Source organism: Lissotriton helveticus, chromosome 2_1, assembly GCF_964261635.1.
Source record: "Lissotriton helveticus chromosome 2_1, aLisHel1.1, whole genome shotgun sequence".
Taxonomy (NCBI): Eukaryota; Metazoa; Chordata; class Amphibia; order Caudata; family Salamandridae; genus Lissotriton; species Lissotriton helveticus.
In genome coordinates, this window is record NC_136059.1 from 1067255668 (window position 1) to 1067277958 (window position 22291).

Below are 22291 nucleotides of genomic sequence, written 5' to 3' on the forward strand. Positions count from 1 at the left end.
GTGCTCCAGAATCTTCCTAGTGTAAATGGCCAAGACCAGTGACCAGATTTAGAAATTCATAGGCACTCATTAGGGGATACAACGAGGTAATATGCTCATATTTTGAGGCTCGGTTTAAACTACCAGACAGATGAATCTTTGTTACCTGTTAATTATGGTAAAGTATTTATTTGCAATAGCAGCACAATCTTTGTCTTAAACAGGGTGGTACTGTTTCTGTATCCCTAAGGGATATGATCTTTTAAGACTATGCTGAGCCATTCATTTTGCCTGACTGCAGGCGATGTGTTATGTTATTGTTAATTATATAGCGCCAAATCACCAATGGTCTCCAAGTTCTTGTGAGAAACGTAAACCCTTACCAGAGCTACACTGCCTGAAACTCGGTCAGTCTAAGTAAGGCTTGACCAAAAGCCTGAGAAAACAAGAGTCTTTATTCCTCCGGAAGGGGAAAAGGGCAACTTCCCTACACTTAGGTCCAAATGTAAGTATATCCGTCAGCGCATCAATTTGCAGAGTCGGCCTCCATGATAAGGGCCAGCGGAAAAAAGCACCTGTAGTAACTATCTTGACGTCACAGGGCTCCAAGAGAATCTCTTGGAACCCCGTGACGTCGAGATCGTTACTACAGGCGCTGACGGATATACTTAGATTTGGACCTAATTCGAACACAAAGTGACGCAGTTTGATCTAAATATATTGCCCTGACGAAGTTCAGTTTATGAACGAAACGCGTTGGCTGTACTTTAATAAAGATGATGCCTACGAAGAAACAGATTATGCTTCGTTACTAAACTACACAGTTCTCTGGGAGTGCACAGCTCCATTGCTGTCCTAGTTTGTCTTCCGGCCTGACGAGTTGCATCCCTCAACGGCGGGTGCAGGAGCTGTTTGTGCACACCACTCAACCATCTGATTACTAGACCATCATTTTGGGGACTACTTGGCGGATTGTGCGGCATTTGGAGTCCGCCGTTGGTTCTCTGCTGCTACTCGCCGCATTGTTCATAACCACCTGAAGCTTCCCTGAAAGTTTATCTGATAGCCCAATATAAAGCGCGTTACCGTAGTCCAGTCGTGACACAATTAGTGCTGACTCTACAGTGCGCATGGTGGTAAAGGACAGGAGGGTTACAAGTTTCCGAAGTTGCCTGATAAGGCCCACACAATTCCCCACCACAGCGGTCACCTGATTGGTCAGTGTTAGCTTGTCGTCCAACCTGATGCCCAAGCTCTTCACAACTGGCATTGGTATCGGAGTAGTACCTAGCTCTTGAGGCCAGAAGGAGTTGGACCAGGGGTCGCCCCCTGTGTTAATAGCGAATACCTCTGTCTTGTCCGGATTTACTTTTGGTGGTCATCCAGTTCATAGTGAACCGGAGGATATTCTGTACATTAGACTGTACCTGTGTAGAGCTGTCGATACGTAATATTATTTGCGCATCGTCGGTGTAGTTAAACACCAGCCATTCTAATTTTGCCAGCGTGTCCACGCGTGGCTGCAAATAGATAGGGACCCCACCCGGCAGAGCGCCTTTCCTGGACACACAATCCCCTACTTGGACCGTTTGCAACCGATCCTTTAGAAAGGAGGCAATCCACTGGTATTCAACACCAGTAATTCCCTGCGCCCGAACACGGGTCAGCAACTACGCATGGTTCACCGTGTCGAACGCGGCTGAAAGATCCAAAAGGATCAATGCCGATGACTACTTCTTGTCGGCTGCGAGCCTCAGCTTGCCCAGCACTGAGAGCATTACCAGCTCTGTACTGTTGAGGGCCCTGAAGCCAGCTTGCCGCGCATGTAGCAGCTGATGTTCCTCCAAATAGGAGGAGAGTGTTCTAAGTACATGTTACTCTCCTAGCTTAGCCAGAAAAAGAAGTCTGGATATGGGGCCGTAGTTCAAGTTATAAAAACCTGCCCCTGCTTTCTTCAGCAGCGGAGTCACCATAGCTTCCTTAAAATTGAGATAAACCTTCCCCGTTACCAAGGACAGATTTAGGAAGGGCAATATCTCTGACACCATCACAGGGGAGATCATTTTAAACACCCTATGAGGGCAGGGGTCCTCTGGAGAGCCTTATTTCACTTTGGCCATAATGTGCGCTAGGCATTCTAGGTCTAGTGTTGGAAAGACTGAGAGGTAGCCTCCCTGGAAGTCTGGTGGATCCACCATTTAAAAAGGGCACAAACTTATGCAGGTGTTACCTATTTCTATTAGGATATCCTTGACTTTTGCCAGGAAAAAAAGCCTGTATCTTACTGCAATCAGCTAGATTGGCAACCGCCCTCTGTTCCTTCTTTTGACTCTGTTCCCTCAGCACCTTGAAGGTCTCTTTCCGAGTGTCCTAGGCCTCCTTGATCTGCTGCTCATAGTACTCTAATTTCTTTGCGATGATTGAGATTTTGTAGAGGGCTAATTTTGCTCTGAGTTTCTCTGACCAGGCCATCTGCTGTGATAAATGAATCTTCATGGTTGAAAAATTTATGAATTATTGGCCCCTCAAACCACGTTTACATTTTTTTGGTTCATGTAAGCATCCTTTTTGAGAATAGTGTGGATAACCCCTTTCTCCCTGAGATGACATGTACTCTTCAAACGATGAAACGGAAAGCCCAAAGAATCATCTTGAGAGCATATAACTATCTAAAAGAAAATTGACAGTGTCAATTGATACCTCGAACACAAACTCTTCCCTTTTGTGTATCCCCGTTGAATATATAAATAGCAGCTCAGGCTTTGAGTTCCTGTGGCTGAACTGGATTTGACCCGTGTATATTTGAAGTATGACAGTACTATAAAAAGTATTCTAAAGCAAAGCCACTCGTATGTCTGTCAAGCTTATTGGCTTACTGTGCAGGGGAGAATCCTTCAGTAGATGTGCCTCATGATCAATTTGATGACTGGTTCTTCGCTGGTTGCAAAATCTCTATTGACTAAAGAACCGTTTTCATCTAAACAAGAATGTTCACCACATCTGAGCTCCAAACAGTGTTTAATGATGGTCACATGCCCTTCAGAAAAGATGTAGTCCTTTAAAAGCAATTCTCCATCTTACTCAGGGAAAACCGACTTTGGCAGTATATGGTCCGAAACGATTTTACAGTGCCTCCTTAATATTGTTTTTTCTTACCACATTCTGCAGTTTTCCATTACACTGTGGCTGCCATCATTAGTACAGATGTAGTTTGCATTGAAAAGTTTAAAAAAAATGTTCTGTAAGTACTCTGTGAAACGTTTTTTTCTGAATAATTTTCATTTGTGTTTTAGGTCAAATACATACAGTGTAGTTTAAATTAACGAGCATTTAATGCTTATGATATAAACATGTGCATTAGAAATATATTTGGTTTTCCTGTTGAAAGTAGTAAACAAGTGCGATTAGGAGTAGACAGAAAGGTATTTTTTTAAAGAAAATGTACACTGAATGACTTTATCAATGAGTTCAATGCTGGAAGATTGTTTTTCAGGCTTAAAGTGTAAAAATGGTAGCGAGGACAGGCCATTGATGCTGCTATTAAAATAACCACGTCCTTTTCACCCTTCAGTGTTCTTGCAGTAATGATATGGTACAGATATCAATGGATATCTTTGTGAAGAAATTCCAGCCAGAAAAATATCAACTCTGGAAACAAGGGAAAGATGTGTACACTATCGATCACTCCAAGCCTACTCCTGGCATAACCCCGGAGTTGAAGGCGTGGCAACAAAGGAGAAAAAAGAAAAAAACTCGCAAAAGGTAACTGATTTCATTTTTTTCTGAGCAATTAATCACGTCTAGTCGCAATCATGGGCATAGCCATCATTACAGCAACCAGAGTACATGGGCCCGATTTCCTTGCTTGCATTGTAGACTTCAGTTTGTTGTATCCCTTAGCTTCAAACATTGTTAGTCGACCCTCTGTTCACTACCTTTGTCCCAGATAATTAGTGCTTAGGACTTGTGCATCCTCTCTTCAGCAAGTGTTGTCACCCTTTTATATGTGATGTCCTCACACTCCCAACTTGTTTTTGTCCATCTCATCCCTCTGAAGAAGAGGGGAGGCTACACTGGTTGGAACCTAAGCAGGCCCTTAGTTTCTAGAGCAATAGGATTAAGGAATATTACTTGAACGCTCAGCTCTTTGTTGGATTAGCTGGTGCTTTGACAGGAAAAGCAGTCCAGAAACTGAACATTCTGCAATGTATTATCCTTAGTAACAAGAACAAGGTGATGGATGGAATGCTAGAATTAATCTCAGCCAGTTGCAATCCCTTGGGACCTCATTTCATTCTTATCCCCCACCATGCCACTGTAGACAATGACATGTCTTATGCAAATCAGTACTGACCCTGCTGCTCATGGGACAGTCCGTCCCAAACTGCCATTCAAGGGCCCTTCCACAAGGGACCACAAGGAGGTCCAGACCGATTCAACCAATTTAGGTCTCATCAGTCAGGTATAGCTTGATTCCTATGGCACAGTGAGCACGCCACCCATGTCTGGGCATACCTGTCGCATTTAAGGCGTTTACTGCCAATAATAATGTGATGAAAGGCATGTTTCAGTTAGTCTCCACCACCGGCAATTGCTCAGGGCTACATTCTTGACCATCTTTTTTTGCCCACTTTACCACTTTAGCCAGAGAATCACTTTACCCTACCGATGAGCCCTAATAAGGCCAGAACTAGTCTTGGGTTACTTATGTTTCAGTTCAGGTAGGAACTGGCCTGGCAGGTTCAAGCTGGACTGTTCCCAATGGAACAGGGTTCAGACTGATTTGGATACGGCTGGGTCCAAACTGAAGTGGCATGGTGTGCTAAATAGCAATGAACTGGAATGAGGCCCAAGTAATTACCAGTGGCTGAGATTAATTCAAGCATTTATCACTTCTTAGTATACTTAAGTGGGATGAGTATGCCCAGTTGTGGGCCCTTGCACACTGTACCACTGGCCTGGCAGTTTGGACTGGATTGTACCCGCTGGTGCAGGCTTGGGTCTGATTTGCATATGGCTGGGTCCAAACTGAGATGGCATGATATGCCAATGAGTGATGACTGGGATGCAGCCATGAGTAATTATTGAGATTAATTAAAGCATTCCAACCATCACTTTTTTGTATGCTTCACAGAGTATCCTTTGCATCACTGTTTTGTGCCTTGGCTGTAAACTTTCCTCCTGAGACCCTTAGGTTTCATCCCACCAAGTCAAGAGCTGTGGCTACACACCCTGGCTCGGGCTGGTCCTGTTTAGGACATCATCCAGGCAGTCACATGGACATTTGTCCATACTTTCACCAGACTGTCCTGTGTTGCCCTCCAAGTATGTAGGCAAGGCAAATTTCCCACTTTGTCCTGCAGGAGTTCCTGGTTTAAAGTCCACTCCACAGCCCCACCTCCTCTTAGTGAGCATTGCTTTGGGATGTGTTCATAAGGTGAGGAATCTGCAATGAGAAATATCAATCAAAGATTAAGTTACCTTCAGTAAAGCTCCTTCTGGTGGATACTCCATCACTAATCGGCTTGAAAGCCCTATAGCAAATATTTTCTTCAAGACTGCAGTGTTGCAGTAGTACTAGATGTTTTGGAGTTTAATGGGTAAAGAACAGTGGTCACAAGACCATAGATATCACAATCAATGTACAAATACATCAAATGATGAATGTATTCAATTGTATATAAAAACATTATAAACAATATTACGGACTGGGTATGTGGTACTCAGTGCTCATATACAAGTAATACACATGTGTCAATATGTGATCAAAACTTCATCAAGTAAGGACAACACAGCCCATTTTATTCTTATTTATAATCAAATTGGGTCCATAGAACAAGTTGACAGAGACGAAATTGATCATTTGATGTATTTTTACATTGACCGACAACACGGATTTATCCCCGGCAGATCACCAAGTGACCATATACAGAGAGTTATCTCTTTATTTGACTTTGCAGAAACTACAGGAGACCCTATGGTCCTTATTCTTCTGGATGCAGAAAATGCATTCAATAGGGTCTCCTGGAAGTTTTTATGGGCAGCAATGTCGGATCGGGGAATAACGAAGGGATTTATTAAAGCTATCCAAGGACTCTGTCAATCCAAGTGCCAGCGTGGTGATAAACGGGAGTATGTCCGAGAGTTTCATGATCACGAGGGGAACTAGACAGGGGTGCCCCTGCTCGCCTCTCTTCTTTGTGATATACATCGATCAATTTATACGCAAACTTGATGGCCATCCTTGCGTGCCATCTATTATGATCAATAATTATGAAACCAAAGTCCTAGCTTACGCGGACGATATAGCTTTAGTTACCACCAACCCAAGGAGGCTATCAAGATTGTTGAGGATGAAGCAACAAAATTCGGCAAAACTTCCAGTTATAAACTGAATACGGGGGGAAAACTCAAATAGTTATAAATGACAAAGTGGAGATGGAGGACGCTAGAGTTGTGGAACACGCTACTTATCTAGGTGTCAATATAAGCGCCAAGGTAGATAAAATTGTACAGATAAACCTCAATCCATTAATAGGGCACACCAGAAAAGATTTAATTAGATTGGATAATCTACACTTAACTATTGGTGGCAGTTGTAATTTGATTAAAATGCTGATCCTACCTACATTTTTATATTTCTTTAGAACAATCTGTCTCGAGTTCTCCCCGTATTATTTTAAAAACATCGAATCTCTGTTTTCTAGATTTATTTGGGGATTTAGACAGACATCTTGCTAGGTGACAGGCTAACTTATCCGTACAGCAAGCAACACCGGATCGTGCGCAAGAGCTTGCACAAACATCTCTAATGTCAATAAAATTGCAATCACAATTCTACAAAACATTTTTTGCCCTTTACTATACACCGTTTAAAATGGGCAAGTGGGCCAGTGGCTCGGGAAGTGCTTGTCCACGCTGTTCATTGGAGGTAGCCAATGATATTCACATGTTCGCCACGTGCTCAACGCTTACCAACCTTAGGATAAAAGTATCCAATTTCATTTCGGATATATTTCAGGTAGAAATTACTATCTCCACTGAAGAAATGATCTTAGGAGTGGCTGCAACGGAGCGCCCAACATACCAACAGGGGCTGATTTTTGTAGCTATGGCGGCTCTGAGATTGTGTATAGCCACCGCATGGCTTGACCCTCAACCGCCATCTTTCACACAATGGAGGGCTAGATTACTTGCCATATGTAGCGTGGAGGTGGCCATATATAAATATAAGGGATAAAAAAAAAAACAAAGAGGGATGATGATTGGGAACCATTGATACTCTGGATAGAAGTCCACAGTTAAGGGAAATATATTTAATGGAATACCCTAAGGGGAAAGCGGATGTGTGAATCTCTCTTTCATTTCTTTCTTTTCCTTCTGCTTTTCTTGGTTATCAAATCTTGCGAGCTGCTAGAGTCTACTTCTTTAACTTATATATTTAAGGTGGTTCAACCGAATTTGTTTCCTGACCTTGGTCTGCTAGGGGGGGAGAGGGGCTATGTATTGTAATAAAATGTCAAAATGTGAACAAAAACTTTAAAAAATAAAAATAAAAAAATGAAGATTGCGATTTTCCATTGTCTTAGGACCACTGTTCTTTACGCATAAGATTACCCAAGGTCCCAGAAACCGCTCTGGTTCCCTTGTTACCTATAATCTTGGAGTTTATTGAGGCCACTAATATTTGTGTGGTCATATGTAAGCCACCACATGCTGACACAGCACCATCCAATGGGGCACATATGCCATAGCACTTTAAGCATATCAACCTGGGGACGGTCCATCCATTTTGTTCCAAATGATGCTTCAGGGGCTCCATTCGACCAACTATTTCTGACAAGTTACCCTCTTATTCCACAGCAGAAATTAATTTGAATTTGCGATGTATCTTGGCATTCATAGTGAACTATCAGCTAAAAAGAAAAACAAGCATTGACCAGCTCGTTGGTGTGTCACACTCCATACAGAAGTCAAACCTATTGAATTTGCCAGTGCTTGTATGCCTGGCAGCACTGGGGAGCGAGCCAATTCAAAATCCTCTGAAAAATTGATGTTACAGAAAACAAAGACACATTTCTGTTGTGTAGCATTGTTTTCTTGGATGCTTTTGTCAGCATTTGAGCTGGGACCACATGCGTTGAAGAAAGTACATTTTTGTAACTTTTCTAGAGATGGAAAATACCCTTTTAGATTTTGTCCAAAGTGCCATCATAGACTAGCTCAAAAGGACGCACATTAGGTTTGCAAATTGTGCCTAATCAAGGACAATAATCCCAAGGGTTTAAGGTGTGACAAAGGTCATCACACCATGATATGATGCAACACAAACAGGGCTTCTTTAAGCACCTAGGTCTATGGATCAATGAGAAAATGCTTGATGAAATGGAGGTGGAGGATGAGGGGGTCTGAAATCGAGAAAACAATGTGCTGCAACCTCAAAAAGACACTGAAAGCTATCGTGAAAATGCCAAAGAGACATACAACTGTTGCAGAATTGAAGAGGGGCCAAGCTGAGAATTTTGTACTTGAACTCAGTGAAATCATCCTCAACGTTGAGGATACCTGCAGTCAAATCGAAAGTAAAATCAAACTAGCCCATGGGTTGTAACATAAAGACAAGGGACAAACCTTCATATTCTTACACAGCTACGTAAACGGATCAAGATTAGAAGAAAGAAAAGGAGTCAAAGGGAAAAGACACCTTGATGTCAAAAAGTAAGACTGCCCCATCGCACAATGCTAAGCAACATCTGCTCAACATTGATGGAAAGCACATTTACTCGAGGCTCAAAATGGAGGTCTAATCCAGAAAAAGAAACAATTTGATTAATCCTGTGTGGGTTGCAAGTTTGCTGCTAGAATAGAGGAGACGAGAAACTCTTTGAGTTACAACCTTCAACAACCCCTGAACCACAGAATGATGAGTGAGAGCAGTTTGATGATGAGGAAGAATATGAACAACCCATTATTACATAGTTGATGGTGAGAAGATATGTGGCAGGACCTAGGTACAGACTCCCCTACCCTTATATGGGATACATCTAGAGGAGGAACACAGAGAAGCATGCGTCCTGCTACAGACTCTACTTTATCCCAAAGGAAAATATGTTTCAGTGCTACACAACATTATTGATCAACAGGAGAAAGCTGGCAAAGAGCAAGCTTCTAAGTGGGAAAGAAATATAAGTGCTCTACATAAGACCTAGTATATATCAGAAGTAATGCTCTAGCAGACTATCATTGTCTTGACTCCTAGGAAGAGGGCTACAGGTCCAACATCCAAATGGCCACCACCTGATAAGAATAATAGGTAGCTGGAGATAGTGGGGAGGAAGAAGGAGCGATCTGCTGCAACACAGTGGATCGTAGCAATTAACAGCGACCTTCTGAATAGGTATGGACCACAGTAGTGGGAAGTGATAGAAAAGATAATGATACACCTCCCTAACCAGTCTAAAAATAGAGTAATGACTGTCAACCAGGAAGGTTAGACAGTAGCTAACTCTGGTCTAAAACCAGCCGTGGATGCCGCAGACCCTGCCAGGAAGCAGATATTTAACTGCATTTCTGTAAACGGAGACATCTCTCATTATGTGTCTCATGCATAAAACAAGAAGTACAGCCCACCATCATAAAATATGTTCTTCATTTATTAGTCTGGTCTGAGTGACAGTAGAAATTCACCCCAACTGATGAAAAAGGATAATAAAACAGCTAAAGCAGTTTTGGGTACTCAACATCATAACTGTATAGAACTAGAGAACATACCACCGAATGTCAAGCTAATAAAATGGCCTTGCTAATGAGAGAAATTACAACTATAAGAACAGAAGATGGAAGACTTCCTACAAAAAGGACCGATAGAGGAGTGTGGCAATGGGTTCCTTCTATTTAGTATACCTGGGGTTTTTGCTTTTTAATCAACCTGTTTTTGAACCGTTACTGTGGGTGATTCTCACTCCGAATCTAATTTTGATAGTTGCATTGGATTGTGTGTGTCTACCACCATTGTCTGCCTTTTAAGAAACGGCTGCTGCGACACAGCTGGGTAAGGTGCACTGGCCTGGTTAACATGAACACCTCTGCGCACATGTGGGGGGTCTCTCAAAGGGGGATGGCCAATGTAATTAAAGGTGTGGATTAAAAACACGCAAGCTAAAAATCTGTGTTTAGCATAGTGCGCCGCCCGACTTGTATTTTGCTGTTTCTGTCATTGCATCCAGATATATGATACAACAAGTAACATCATAGCTACAAGAAGTCAGGACTATTGGCTTTGTCAGTGGTTGTTAGTTGCCTAAAATAAATAAGCAGCAACTATGGCTTGTATATAATATTAAAAAACTTCCACTTAAAGCCCCCAACGACAATGGTGCTGCTCCTGAGTTTCAAAAAGAGAAGGGAAATCCAGAGAGAAAATGACTCTCTTTAAAGGATTTCCTTTCCCCTACAACGCTCGCCTGGCATGACGTCATGCCGCAACTTCTCCACTAGTGAGAAGTGAGCAGTGTGAGCACGTGCACATCGATGTGCCTGCTGTCACTGCAGTCTGCAAAAAACACATACTGCCTGTGCCACGGCACAAACAGAGTCCGATAGAGACCCGTTTTGAGGCCGCCTTTAAAAAAAACTGCCAGTGCTCAGACCCAGTAAGACCCGGCCCACTTAAAGTCCTGGCTGCGCTTGTGATACTACAATCATGTGTAGCCTAGTAGAGGCACACACGTAACATGCCTCTGGCAGTTTTAAACTACAAATTCAACTTGCCAAAATAATTGCTTTTGACAGACCTTCCTTTTAAACGTTAACAGGTTACCACCATGTATGCATTATTGCCTAAAAAGCCAGGGTGTATTATATTTAAAAGTAGGACAGGTAGAAGTAGATGTTCAACATGTCCTTACACTGATATGTCCCCCCAAAAATATTTTCAATGTAGCAAGGCTGGCTGCTACCATAGTAAATCACTGGGCTACAGTGCTACATTTATTAAATGCTAAATTCGGATTGGTAGCAGCTAGAGAGATACTTCGACTCATTTTAAGTGTAATTTAAAATCCTCTTTAGTGGTAAAGTTGGATTTTCAACTCTTATTTTGAAAATGTCACTTTTAGAAAGTTGGCATTTCCCAGTCTAAGGTTTTGCAATATTTCTGGGAGTTGTCCGATATCTGGGCTGGTGATGGCTTTCCTACAGGGCACTGTGCATTTGACCAGATAGGAGACACAGGGGCTTGGGAACAGAGGGGAGTGAGACTTCCTGAAAACAGCATGGCTGGCACTTGGTTTAAAAGTGTCATCCTGAGAGCCTAAGGGAGGGCAAGAAAATGGACGGCAATTGCAAGCACATCAAGGACAGTTGGAGACGCCATCTTATGCCCTGATGGACTTCGGACTCTGTCTGCAGTTGACCCCCAGGACTAGATGGGTCTATCCAGGGCCAGTGATGCTAGCTCTCTCACACTCCTCGAGAACCAGTTGGGGAACACTTGGAATTTTCTGTTCCACAGCAGGAGGTGAGGAGCCCCAGGAGCCAGGCAAAGGAGGAGGCCCAGTAAAACCATCTCCCTGCAAGGTGTGTCGTGTTTTAGCCCAGGAGGCCTACTGCAATCGTCCAGGTGGCTTAAACTCGCAACCAAAAGCAAAGTGACCCAAAGGTCATCAAAATCAGCCTACTGTGGTCCAAGTTATGTCAATTTGAAGATTCTGACCCATGTCTTTTTGAACAAAAAGAAACTGTGTGTTGTGCTCCACTGCAACTCCTTCTGATACCTCCCAGACTGGACCTTCTAATACCCCCAGACCAGACCAAGGCGGGCTTAGGGGGGACACATCTTAGGGGGATGGGGTGTACGTGGGCCTACTTATGGTTTTAATTATTGTCCATTGGCCTAGGCGTGGGAAGATGACATCACTCGAGGACTCCCTTCTCCACGGTGCCTGTGTCCACTCGGCGCCTCCCAGAGTTTCCCAGAGCCGAAGCGACCCCCCACCCAGCTCAAGGAGTTCTATGAGGCCATGCATCAATAATTGGGAGAGCCTGACCCCTCTGGAGTGCCTTTGGACCCCACTGGTTCAGGAGGGGCCCCTAAAAGATTTCCGCTAGCATGTTCACACCCTGCACCAGTCCGCCTCCATGGATCTGCTGTTGAAACCAGAGCGACTCCACCCACGACCTTTCACAGAAATCACTCCAGTGGCGTTGTTTCCCTATCAACTGCCCAGACTCTGATACGGAACCATATCGGTGTCGGCTGGTACCATGCCCTCCAAGTCAGAGCCAGTGTCTTTTTCTTTTGATATGCCTCAAGAGGGAGATAATTGGGACCAGTCAAAGCCCTTCACAGAGTTTCCTGTGTATAGGACAGTTTCCCAGTGCCATTAACCCGCTCCTAGGAACCCCAGTTTCCTCACCCAGCACTAAACCCCTGCAAGCTTGGTGGTCCAGGCCTCAATCTCCATGATCAACCCCAATGTGTTTCCTACTACTCAACCAGATAGGGAATCCAAAAGGCTGGATATCTTTGGCAAGCGGATATTCTCTTCTGACAACCTTGCATTGCGGTCGGTGAACAATTTGTGCCTTTTGGGCGGATACACACACCACTGTAGGGGATTCGGTTGCTCAAGCGCTGCCTAGGACCTCGGAGGATGTCCAAGACATACTCACCCAAGCCATATCCGATGAGCGAGATGCAGCAAATTTCACCATCAGATGTAGGCTGGGCATGACCGACTCACTAGGCAGAGCATTTGGATCGTTGGTGAAACTACTGGTTGAGAACCACTGGCTTATCCAGGGATGTCCAATCTTCCACCATGGACATGACCTTTGATGACTTTCACCTTTTTGGCAAAAAGACAGACTCAACACTGGATCCCTTTAAAGACAGGAGAGCTACAACCAGGACTCTCTTTGCCCCCCGACCCGACCCCGCCCTCCAAACTCCAGTCTGCCGTTCACCCCTTCCGTGGCACCAAGAGGGGATTCCAAATTTCCCCTTTTTCACCCAGCCACCAAAGCCAGCAGGCTTCCTAGTCTGTTGTTTGTGGCCATGGGCGCAGTTCCCACAAACCATATTAGAACACCAGGCAGAGGTCGGGCCTGTCTAACCCCTAGCTGCTACAGGCTCAAAACCCCTTTAGCTTGTGCTCTTACCAGCACGGGTACCCAGTGGGGGGCAGGATCCGCCATTTCTTATCACCTACCTCACTGGCATTCCATATCAGCGGACACGTCAATCGATAAGCATTTTTATTGGGCAGCACTGTCACCATTAGTGATATAAGAGCACTGTGGTTGCAAAGTCTCCGTCAGAGAAATGAGGGTAGAGGGCAGAGGAACAAGCAGAAAAGGCAGAACAGAGAGCAGAAAAATGTGCAGAGGAGGCACAGAGGTTAGCAGACTGCGAGCAAGCTGGACGGGAGAATGTTACGAGAGAGTTGGCACAAGGACTTGCTCAGTGGGGTCGCGCTGCTTCTTCCATTAAGTATGTCCTGGGGGAGGGCAGGGAGCTGGGTGGTGGGAGGAGGGAATCTGGGAACACGGCATAAACAAGACGAAAAAGGCAAAGTAAAGGGCAGAAAACAAGCAGAAAAGGTAAAGTAAAGGTCAGAAAACGATCAGAAAAGATAAAATAGAGCCCTGACAAATGAGCAGAAAATGCAGTACAGAAAGAAAAAAAAACAGAAAAAGCAAAACAGCAGGCAGAAAAGGCAGACAGAGAACAGAAAAACAAGCAGAGGAGGCCCACACTGTGGGCAGAAGGTAGACAGGTAGCGTATTGCAGGCAAGCTAGACAGGAGACTGTCGCAGGGAGAGCTGTCAGGAAAGGGTAGCATATTGCAGGCAAGCTACACAGGAGACTGTCGCAGGGAGAGCTGTCACGAGGACCTGTGGGTTTTACCAATTGTCCAGAGTGGCTATTCAATCCACTTTCTGGAAGCGGCCTCCCTTCATGCCACCCACTTATGGCCAGCTGATGGAGGACCATCTTGATTTGCTCCATCAGGAAGTGTTGGCCTGTTTGGCCAAAGGGGCCATAGAGAGGGTGCTGGCTTCAGAAGTAGAAAAGTGTACAAAAAAGTGATGGATGGAATGCTTGAATTAATCTCAGCCACTGGTAGTCACTCAGGCTGCATCCCAGTTCATTGTTATTTAGCACCACCATGCCACCTCAGTTTGGACCCTGCCATATGCAAATCTGTGAAAACCCTGCTCAAAAGGGAACAGTGTAGCCCAACTGCCAGGCCATGTTATCCCTGATCCGGAACACAAGCCAACCAGGACCGTTTCATTTTTTACTTGTTATTGGCTCATCGGCCAGGTATATCTTCGTTCCAGTGACAGTGTGCCCTGGACCCACCTCTGGGCATACCAGTTCCACTTAGTGTGAAACACAAAAGTATACAAAAAAGTGTTGGATGGAATGCTTGAATTCATCTCAGCCACTGGTAATCACCAGGACCGCACCCCAGTTCATTGTTATTTTGGACACCATACCACCTTAACACCTAGACTGCTGCAGCAATTCCCCCTCTGTGCTAACATTTGCAGGATCCCATTGTTCATGACGAGCTCAGCTCGTCATAAGCACACGAGCAGTGTACTGCATGACGAGCTGAGCTCGTCATGAGCATGGAAGGGGTTAAATTAGACTCAGGTGTATGATGATCAGTCTTGGCCCTGCTCCAGTTGGAGCAGTCCAGCCCGGACTGCCAGACCAGGTCCTCCCTGGTCCAAACCAGAAATAACAAGGTCCTGGTTGCTATTCCTGCTACTTTCTGGTGCCCAAAAAGGACGGAGGCCTCCATCCTATTATAGACCTGCTCCTTCTCAACTTCTTCCAGAAGAAAGAGAAGTTCAAGATGCTCACCTTAGGTCAGGTCCTATCTGCCCTGGAGACTGGATGGAGTTGGTGGACTTGAAGGATATATATTTCCACATCACAGACCTGCCTGCCCACAGATGTTACCTGCAGTTCATGGTAGGTCATGAGCACTTTCACTTCGCTGTGCTTCCTTTTGACCTTACCAGCACCACTTGGGTGTTCACCAAGGTGATGATGGTTTTTGCAGTACATGTTCGGAGGTCCGGGGTTCCAGTCTGTCTTCCTTGATAATTGGCTGTTGAAGGAAAGCTCACGCCAGACTGTCATCTCCCACCTCCAGACTATGGCAAGCGTTCTGCATTCGATGGGGTTCGCTATAAACGTGCCAGTCACACCTGATTCCCTTTCTGAAGCTCCCTTTCATCAGAGCTGTTCTGGATAGAGTGCAGTGTTGGACCTATCCTTCTGATGAGCCCAGGACCTTCAGGCTATGATTTCAATGTTTAAGCCTCTAGTCTGGATTTCAGTGAGGCTCACTCTGAGACTGCTGGGCCTCATGACCTCCTTCATCCTACTAGTGACACATGCCTGTTGACATATGCGAGCTCTGCAGTGGCGCCTGAAGTTCCAGTGGACAGAGCATCAAAGGAAATTTCTCCGACCTAGTTCTGATCTCAGAGGGAACTGCAAAAGGCCGGCAGTGGTGGCTAATGAGCCGCAAATGGGTCAGCGGCAGACCTCTCTTCCTTTACCAACCAGAGCTGACTCTTGTGGCAGATGCAACACTCCTGGGCTGGGGCCGCCACCTGGGAGAGGTGGAGATCAGAGGACTTTGGTCTCTGGTGAAGACCAGGCTCCACATCAACTTGTTGGAGCTTCAGGTGATCCGAGTGGCATTGAAGCATTTTCTCCCTTCGGTCAAGGAAGGGTTGGTGCAAGTGTTCACAGATAATGCCACCGCTATGTGGTCCTGCCACAAACAGGAGGGGGTCATGACCCCTTTGTCAAGAAGCCTTACACCTCTGGACATGGCTGGAACGGCAGGGCATTTCCCTGTTAGTTTAAAATGTGATGGGCTCTCAGAATACCAGGGCATACAAACTCAGCTGTCAATACCTAGCGGGTCAACAAGTGCAACTTCATCTGGATGTGGTACAAGGTCTCTTTCAAGACTGGGGAGAGCCATGGTTAGATCTGTTTGCTACTGCCAAGAACATGCAGTGTCAGCAGTTCTTCTTGCTGGAGGCTGGAGAGAAGAAGGGAAAGGCTGTTTAGAAACAAACCATCACACTAGTGCTACGCATAAACATCTGCTACGCATTAGACAAAAAGCAACCCCCTGAGGGCTTGCAAGCTCATTTCACCAGAGCCAAGGCTGTGACCAACACTTAAGCTCGTTGAGTCCCTGTCCTGGACATCTGTCAAGCAGCAACGTGTGCATCACTGTACACATTCACCAAACATTACTATCTGGACATTCAGCTCCATTGTGATTGCCATTTTGTTTGTGTGGTACTACATGACTTATTGATCTAATCTACTACCAAACCCACCTCTGGGGAGGTATTGCTTGGATATCTTTCAATTATTTATTATGATTTGGAATTCCAAAGAATTCCACATAAAATACAGATGAAACATTTCATTCAAATCATAATAATAAAAAACAGGAAAAAATACAACTTAAATTTTTCATGGTTACACCCAAGAGTACATAATCACTTATCTTCAATAGCACTATGGAGGACGACAGAGGACAGTCTCTAAACCACAAAGAGTTACATGTTCAATTTTCCTTAATTGAATAATTCTCAAGAGGTGGAATTCTCCTTTCTTCATTAAGTTCATCACTAGGGTGGGCAACAACGTTCTAATAAAATATATTTACGGCCAATGTCGATCATTATCAGGTGAGTAAAACTTTTAGCTCTCACCCTGATTTTTTAAAATAATCTACCTTTGGATGGCACTTGGTTAAGATAAAAATACCATTACCATCCAATATACACATAACAATTTACATAAATAATTAAAAACTTTTTTAGGGAGGTGATCATGGAATAGAAATAGCAGCAAGTATATTTATAAAGTGCTAAATAAAGTGCTAATGCAATACAAAAGAGCTAGTGCATTAATACCCTATTCTAGGACATTTCTCACATATAATTACCCAGGAGCTATGTTTCTAAGGAAATGCGCTTTGTTAATTAACTATCTTACAGGAATGCTAGTACACAGTAAAATTAAGCATTGATTTTCATATTTAGTAACTAATTAAAGTGCTTAAAGTGCATAACAAAGTGCTAATGCATAAGAACACATCACACAGTACTATAAAGGCATAAAGGTCACCCTCATCTGCTAAATTTTAATATACATTCAAAAATTAAAAAGCGAACATTTTTAAAACAAATCAGTTCAGATGGTGGAAGCAGAAGAAAGTTACGGGCCTGTTCTGCTGTTGAGATTTTATACTGTAAAAAAACATGCCTTGGATATTTGCGGCGTATTGAAAGAAGTGCTGGGCACACAATCAAAACATGGTTAAGGTCTTGTATACCGCCATTGCATAAATCACAGTGTCTTTCGTTTTTGGGGATACCCTCCCAGGCACCTGTTACAATCCTCAAAGGCAGCAGGTTCATTCTTAATAATAAAATCACTCTTCGAACTCCATGATTCAAGTTCCAAAGAACGTACGGCTGAGGATTTTTAACTATAGAGCTCTCCGCAATACAGTCCAACCTTCCATTCACACGGCATATTTTCAAATCTCTTTCCCGTTAAATCACATATATAGTTCTTTTAATTATATGTTTTATTTTTATTTTATCCAAACCTGCTGCCCCTTCAAAATCTATACCAAAACTGCTTAAAGCCTTTAAATAATTCCTAAAAATGACACTTTTTGATAGCATATTACCGAAAATGTCCTTATGCAATGCCAACCTTAATAGGTTCTCCTGACTATTTATCAATGCGTTACCCCATCTTAAACAAGCTGCCATTGTCAAGACATGTGTTGAAAGAAGGCCAAATTCGAGCCTAAGGGCCGCAGTTGACACAGCATAACTCAGATTGCATAATTGTCGCCAGATTTTACCTTCCACTTTCTCGTACTTTGACATTCATCTATCGTTTCATTTGCGTAATTCAAGGTCGGGGGAATCTTTATTTTATATACGGCAATGGTATGAGAAAAATGTATTTTCCCACATTGCAAGTACAAACGATTAATTGCAGAGGCTTGTGAGATAGCTTTACTTTTGCAATGGTCCATATGTTTTTTAACAGAACACCTATTTGTGAAAAATGTTCCTAGATAAGGGTAAAATTTTACTATTTCCATCATTTCATCTCCTAAAAACCATTTTAGGTTTGATCTAACCTTACAGCCCTTATAACTAAAGATCATCACTTTACTCTTTGAGACATTTATTTTTAAAAAGTATTCCTTAGTGCACCTAACTAATTCCGACAGTCGTCTCTGCAGCCCAATTGGGGTTAAGTCCATTATTATAGCGTAATCGGCGTACAGCAAACAACTTATTTTTAGGTTACCCACTTGTGGGGGATCCCTTTTACTCTCCCCCCCGATCTACCCTATCGAACGCTGTGGAGAAATCAATAAATGCTGTATACAATGGAGTCCTCCGACCAACGGGATATTTATCAATTAGGGTTTGCAGAACAGAGATGTTATCTAAAGTGCCACTATTCTTCCGAAACCCTGATTGTTCAAGGGGAATTAGATTATTTCCAAATACCCACTCTTGTAATTGAACCAGGATACTTTTTGCAAACAATTTTCCCGTTGCATCTAGAAGGGAAATTTGCCTAAAACTAGCCGGGGAGTTTTTAGGGCCCTTCTTGTATAGCGGAACTATTATGCTTCCCTTCCAGGAGTAAGGGATGTCCCCGAAATTGTAGCAATGGGCGAATAAAGGTTGTAATACTTTTGCCCAGTCGCCATAGTCCTTTTTTATTATGGCTACAGGGACATCGTCCGGACCCATTGCGCCCGAGTATCTCGCCCCCTTAATGTATCCTTCAATTTCCCTCACTGATGGCGCTTCTACGTCACCTGCCAGTGCTATGGTATTAATAGACACCTCACCCTCGTCATCTAATAGATTAGGGGCATACAAAAAGGATATCTTATTTTAAAGGAATCTGCAGTTAAAAGTTTAGCAGATGAACAGGTTGCTTGCCTTCGATAATGACTTATCTGGTAGAGAGACTGTCTAGCTGTAGTTTCCTTATCTAACTTCCCGGTCTGCAAACGGATTTCTGTATAGTGTTGCCTGTCTAATGCCCTTAGCACTGCAGACCAGCATTCTTTGTGGGTCCACGCTTCTGGCGTGAAAAGTCACAAAAAGAAACCGATTTCAACTCACTGGGATGGCGCCTATATTAGAACCGTGCACGTCACATCAGGCACAGACGGCACTGATGGCGCAAAGCCGAATGACACCACCTACCAGAGCACAGGGGTACTGCTCAAGAGTTTCTTGATCCAATCTTACGTCTGGGGATAATTCTAAGGTATGTCATCTGCTGCTAGATAGTGTCTCTACCAGATAAGGCATTACCAAAGGTAAGTAACTTGTACATTGATGTCCTATAACTAAACTTATTCGAAATGGCATTATCTGCTTACTTTGATGAATGGAAGTTATCACGGTAATATAGATTAACTATCACTGTGTTTTAAAAAATAGAGTTCATCTTGATAAATCCATCACTAGGTTTTTGTACGATTCGATAATTGGTAATACCTTGTCTGGACAATTTTAGGGCCTAAGATTTGCTTTTGCTGTTACTGTTCCTTGACATAAATAAAATGTGTGCTTCTAAACAAGTGTCTGTCCTGTCATAAGATACCCATTTTGGCGAAGAGATGTTTTTGATTCGGTTGCATTTCTCAAGTTGTATTAATGGTTTGTAAATTAACTGATGGGAAGGATTTAGTATTCATTCCACCCACAGAAAAATAACCACAATCTCAGTTTAGAAAAATGAAACATGCTATTTTAGGAACAACGTTCCATAATGATTTCAAATGGATCTTTAATTTCTAAATATTCTGTTTTATCCAAGATAATGTATTGACATTTCCCTTAACAGCCTACCGCATACAAAACTGCCCTTGAAAAAGTGTACAACTCAAGAAGACAAGAAAGCCCCTTTGCCAGTTCCTGGTGCAGCAATCATCCCCACTGATTCATCTGCGATTGACTTAGTGATCAAGCATGAGGCTGCAGAGAAAGTGAATCTGGCCAACAAAATCGTACTTCCCGGGGAGCAAAAAAAACGTATTAGAGTGCACCAGAAATGCACATCATTGCATAAAAACCAGATCTCAGGTGAGATAAGCAATTAACTTTTTTTACTTGTTTGTACTGTGCTGATATTAAATTAAACTGAACATGATTAGTGACTGAGTTTTAGCGAAAATTATTCCTAATGATAGCAGAGTTCTCTGAGGCAGAGAAAACAAAGCGCTCTCTTTGACCCAAGGGAGTGTGCCCTTTTTAGGTCTCGGCCTAGCGTACACTGCGAAGCAGTGTCGCGCAGCCGAGATTTTATGTTTTCCTAGAGTGGGGCTTGAACCCGCCCCATTTCTCCATTGGCGGTCTTCCTAAACGGAGGCCAGCCATTGGAGGAGAGGGGCATCACTCCGTTCAAGCCCCGTCTTTTTGGGATAGAGGGGTGTGTTTTTTCTGTTCTTTCTCTCCCTGACGTCAATGGGAGAGAGCAGCCCCTCATCACGCTGCCTGCACGCCCAAGTCAGCTCTCGGATTGGTGTTCCTTATTAACCAATCAGAGGGCCGACTTGGGTGTTCAGGTAGTGTGAGCAGACACATCGCCTCCTCTCCCCCCAAAGAGTAAGGAGTACAATGAACGAATGCCATCGACGCAAGTACGAGAAACACACGGATGACTCAGTAATTACAAAACTTCAAATGTTGTAAGAAGGGCGTGCCCGTCCATCGCTCAGCTTGTGTAAACCAGCAGCTGGGACACAAACACAAAAGACTAATATAGGAAAAAAAATCAACAAAAAAAATCAATTGCCTTGCTAGAGTACTTGAAAGGACGTTGTGGTTACAGGCAGAAGGGGTGTTTTTGTTCCAGGTAGCTGAAATATGGAAATACAAACCGCCAGAAGCCCCCACTCCCCTCCCCCGGGGTTGTTTTTCTCTCTCGCTCTCTTTTTGCGCAATTCAGCATTTATCTTTTCAGGGACAGCTCTGCCACGTGTTACGCGAATGTCTGCCAGGCGTTCCGCGAATGTCTGCCAGGCTTAAGCCTGGAAAAAAATACATTAGTGACCAACTGCTCTCCTGGCAAATCAAAGATAGTGTTTGGACAGGCTGGGGTTGATGTCACTCGTGCCTTGCCATATGAGGAGGAACCCGGCTCGGCTGGCAGCGTTAGGACAAAGTGAAGCACCCTTCCTCCCCCAACGCCCTCCTGCACACGGTGGGGGCCGGGGGACGTGCAATGATAGAACGAGAGGGCGAGCCAGCTGTAAATATCGCCTGTAACCTTACTCTGAAATGCAGGGCTGAAGCCATTCAGGCAAAAAACTGAGATTTATGTGCAAAAACCATATCTCTCGAGCAGGCGGTGCAGTCTCCGACCCAAAACTCACATTGGTGTACAAGCTCCTGCCCCCCTCCCACCCGACTGCCGAGGGAGGCAGTGAGGGGGGCCGAGGCGCGTGAAATACGACCGCCTGGCACACAAGGTTATTGAAAGGAAAACAGGACGCGATCCGCCTTCCTCACCTCTTTCCTCTTTCCTCATCTCTCTCTCTTTTGCTCTTAGTCAAGGTCTGGGGAAATATGTCCTTTCGATATGCAATTAATAAAATATATCACCTGCATCTTCATTCATGGTATATTTCACAATATCTGCACGGGAAACTGCACATGCAAAAGATGCCATATCATTTGCGTATGCTTCACAAAAAAGATCACACGATCCATGTATATATCTCGGATAAAATGCATATTTTTATTTTAGCAGGCCATTTTAGTTCAAAACTATTTCCTATAGGTGAATGTAATATATTCTCTAGGTTCTGTTTTTTTCTAAATAAAATAAGGTACAAGAAAGAAACGCGAGGGTCTGCCATGGTTCTTCAGTGAGGCTGCGGTGGAAGCAGGGTATGGATTGATTCAATGCAGCACACCTATCCAGTCTGAGCTGGCTGCAAGGTTCCCTGGGGGTGCCTGCGGGGCTGCCCAATATGAATGCGGGGGCTGCAGCACTACACCTACAGAGACATGTACGCAGAGGCACGCCAGCCAGGGCTCTCCTGCTGTTTTATAAATTACATTAAAAGGGAATGCGATACGTTATAAATCTTTTTATTATTAGGTTATAAAAACATATGTCTGGATTGTTCAAAACGCGACCGCATTAGATATTTTCGAAAAGTACACTGTAATTATGCAATTTTTCTGCCTT

General features: G+C 43.8%; 1 protein-coding gene across 2 annotated transcripts in view; it reads left to right on the forward strand.

Annotated features, from left to right (window-relative positions):
- LOC144818446 (lysine-specific demethylase 4C-like) overlaps positions 1-22291 on the forward strand; it is a 1795190-nt gene that overhangs the window by 945594 nt on the left and 827305 nt on the right. For both annotated transcript variants that reach the window (XM_078675868.1, XM_078675869.1), the window contains exons 9-10: positions 3551-3741; positions 19940-20178. In XM_078675868.1, coding sequence (XP_078531994.1) covers positions 3551-3741; positions 19940-20178 — 430 coding nt within the window. The remainder of the gene's footprint in view (positions 1-3550; positions 3742-19939; positions 20179-22291) is intronic.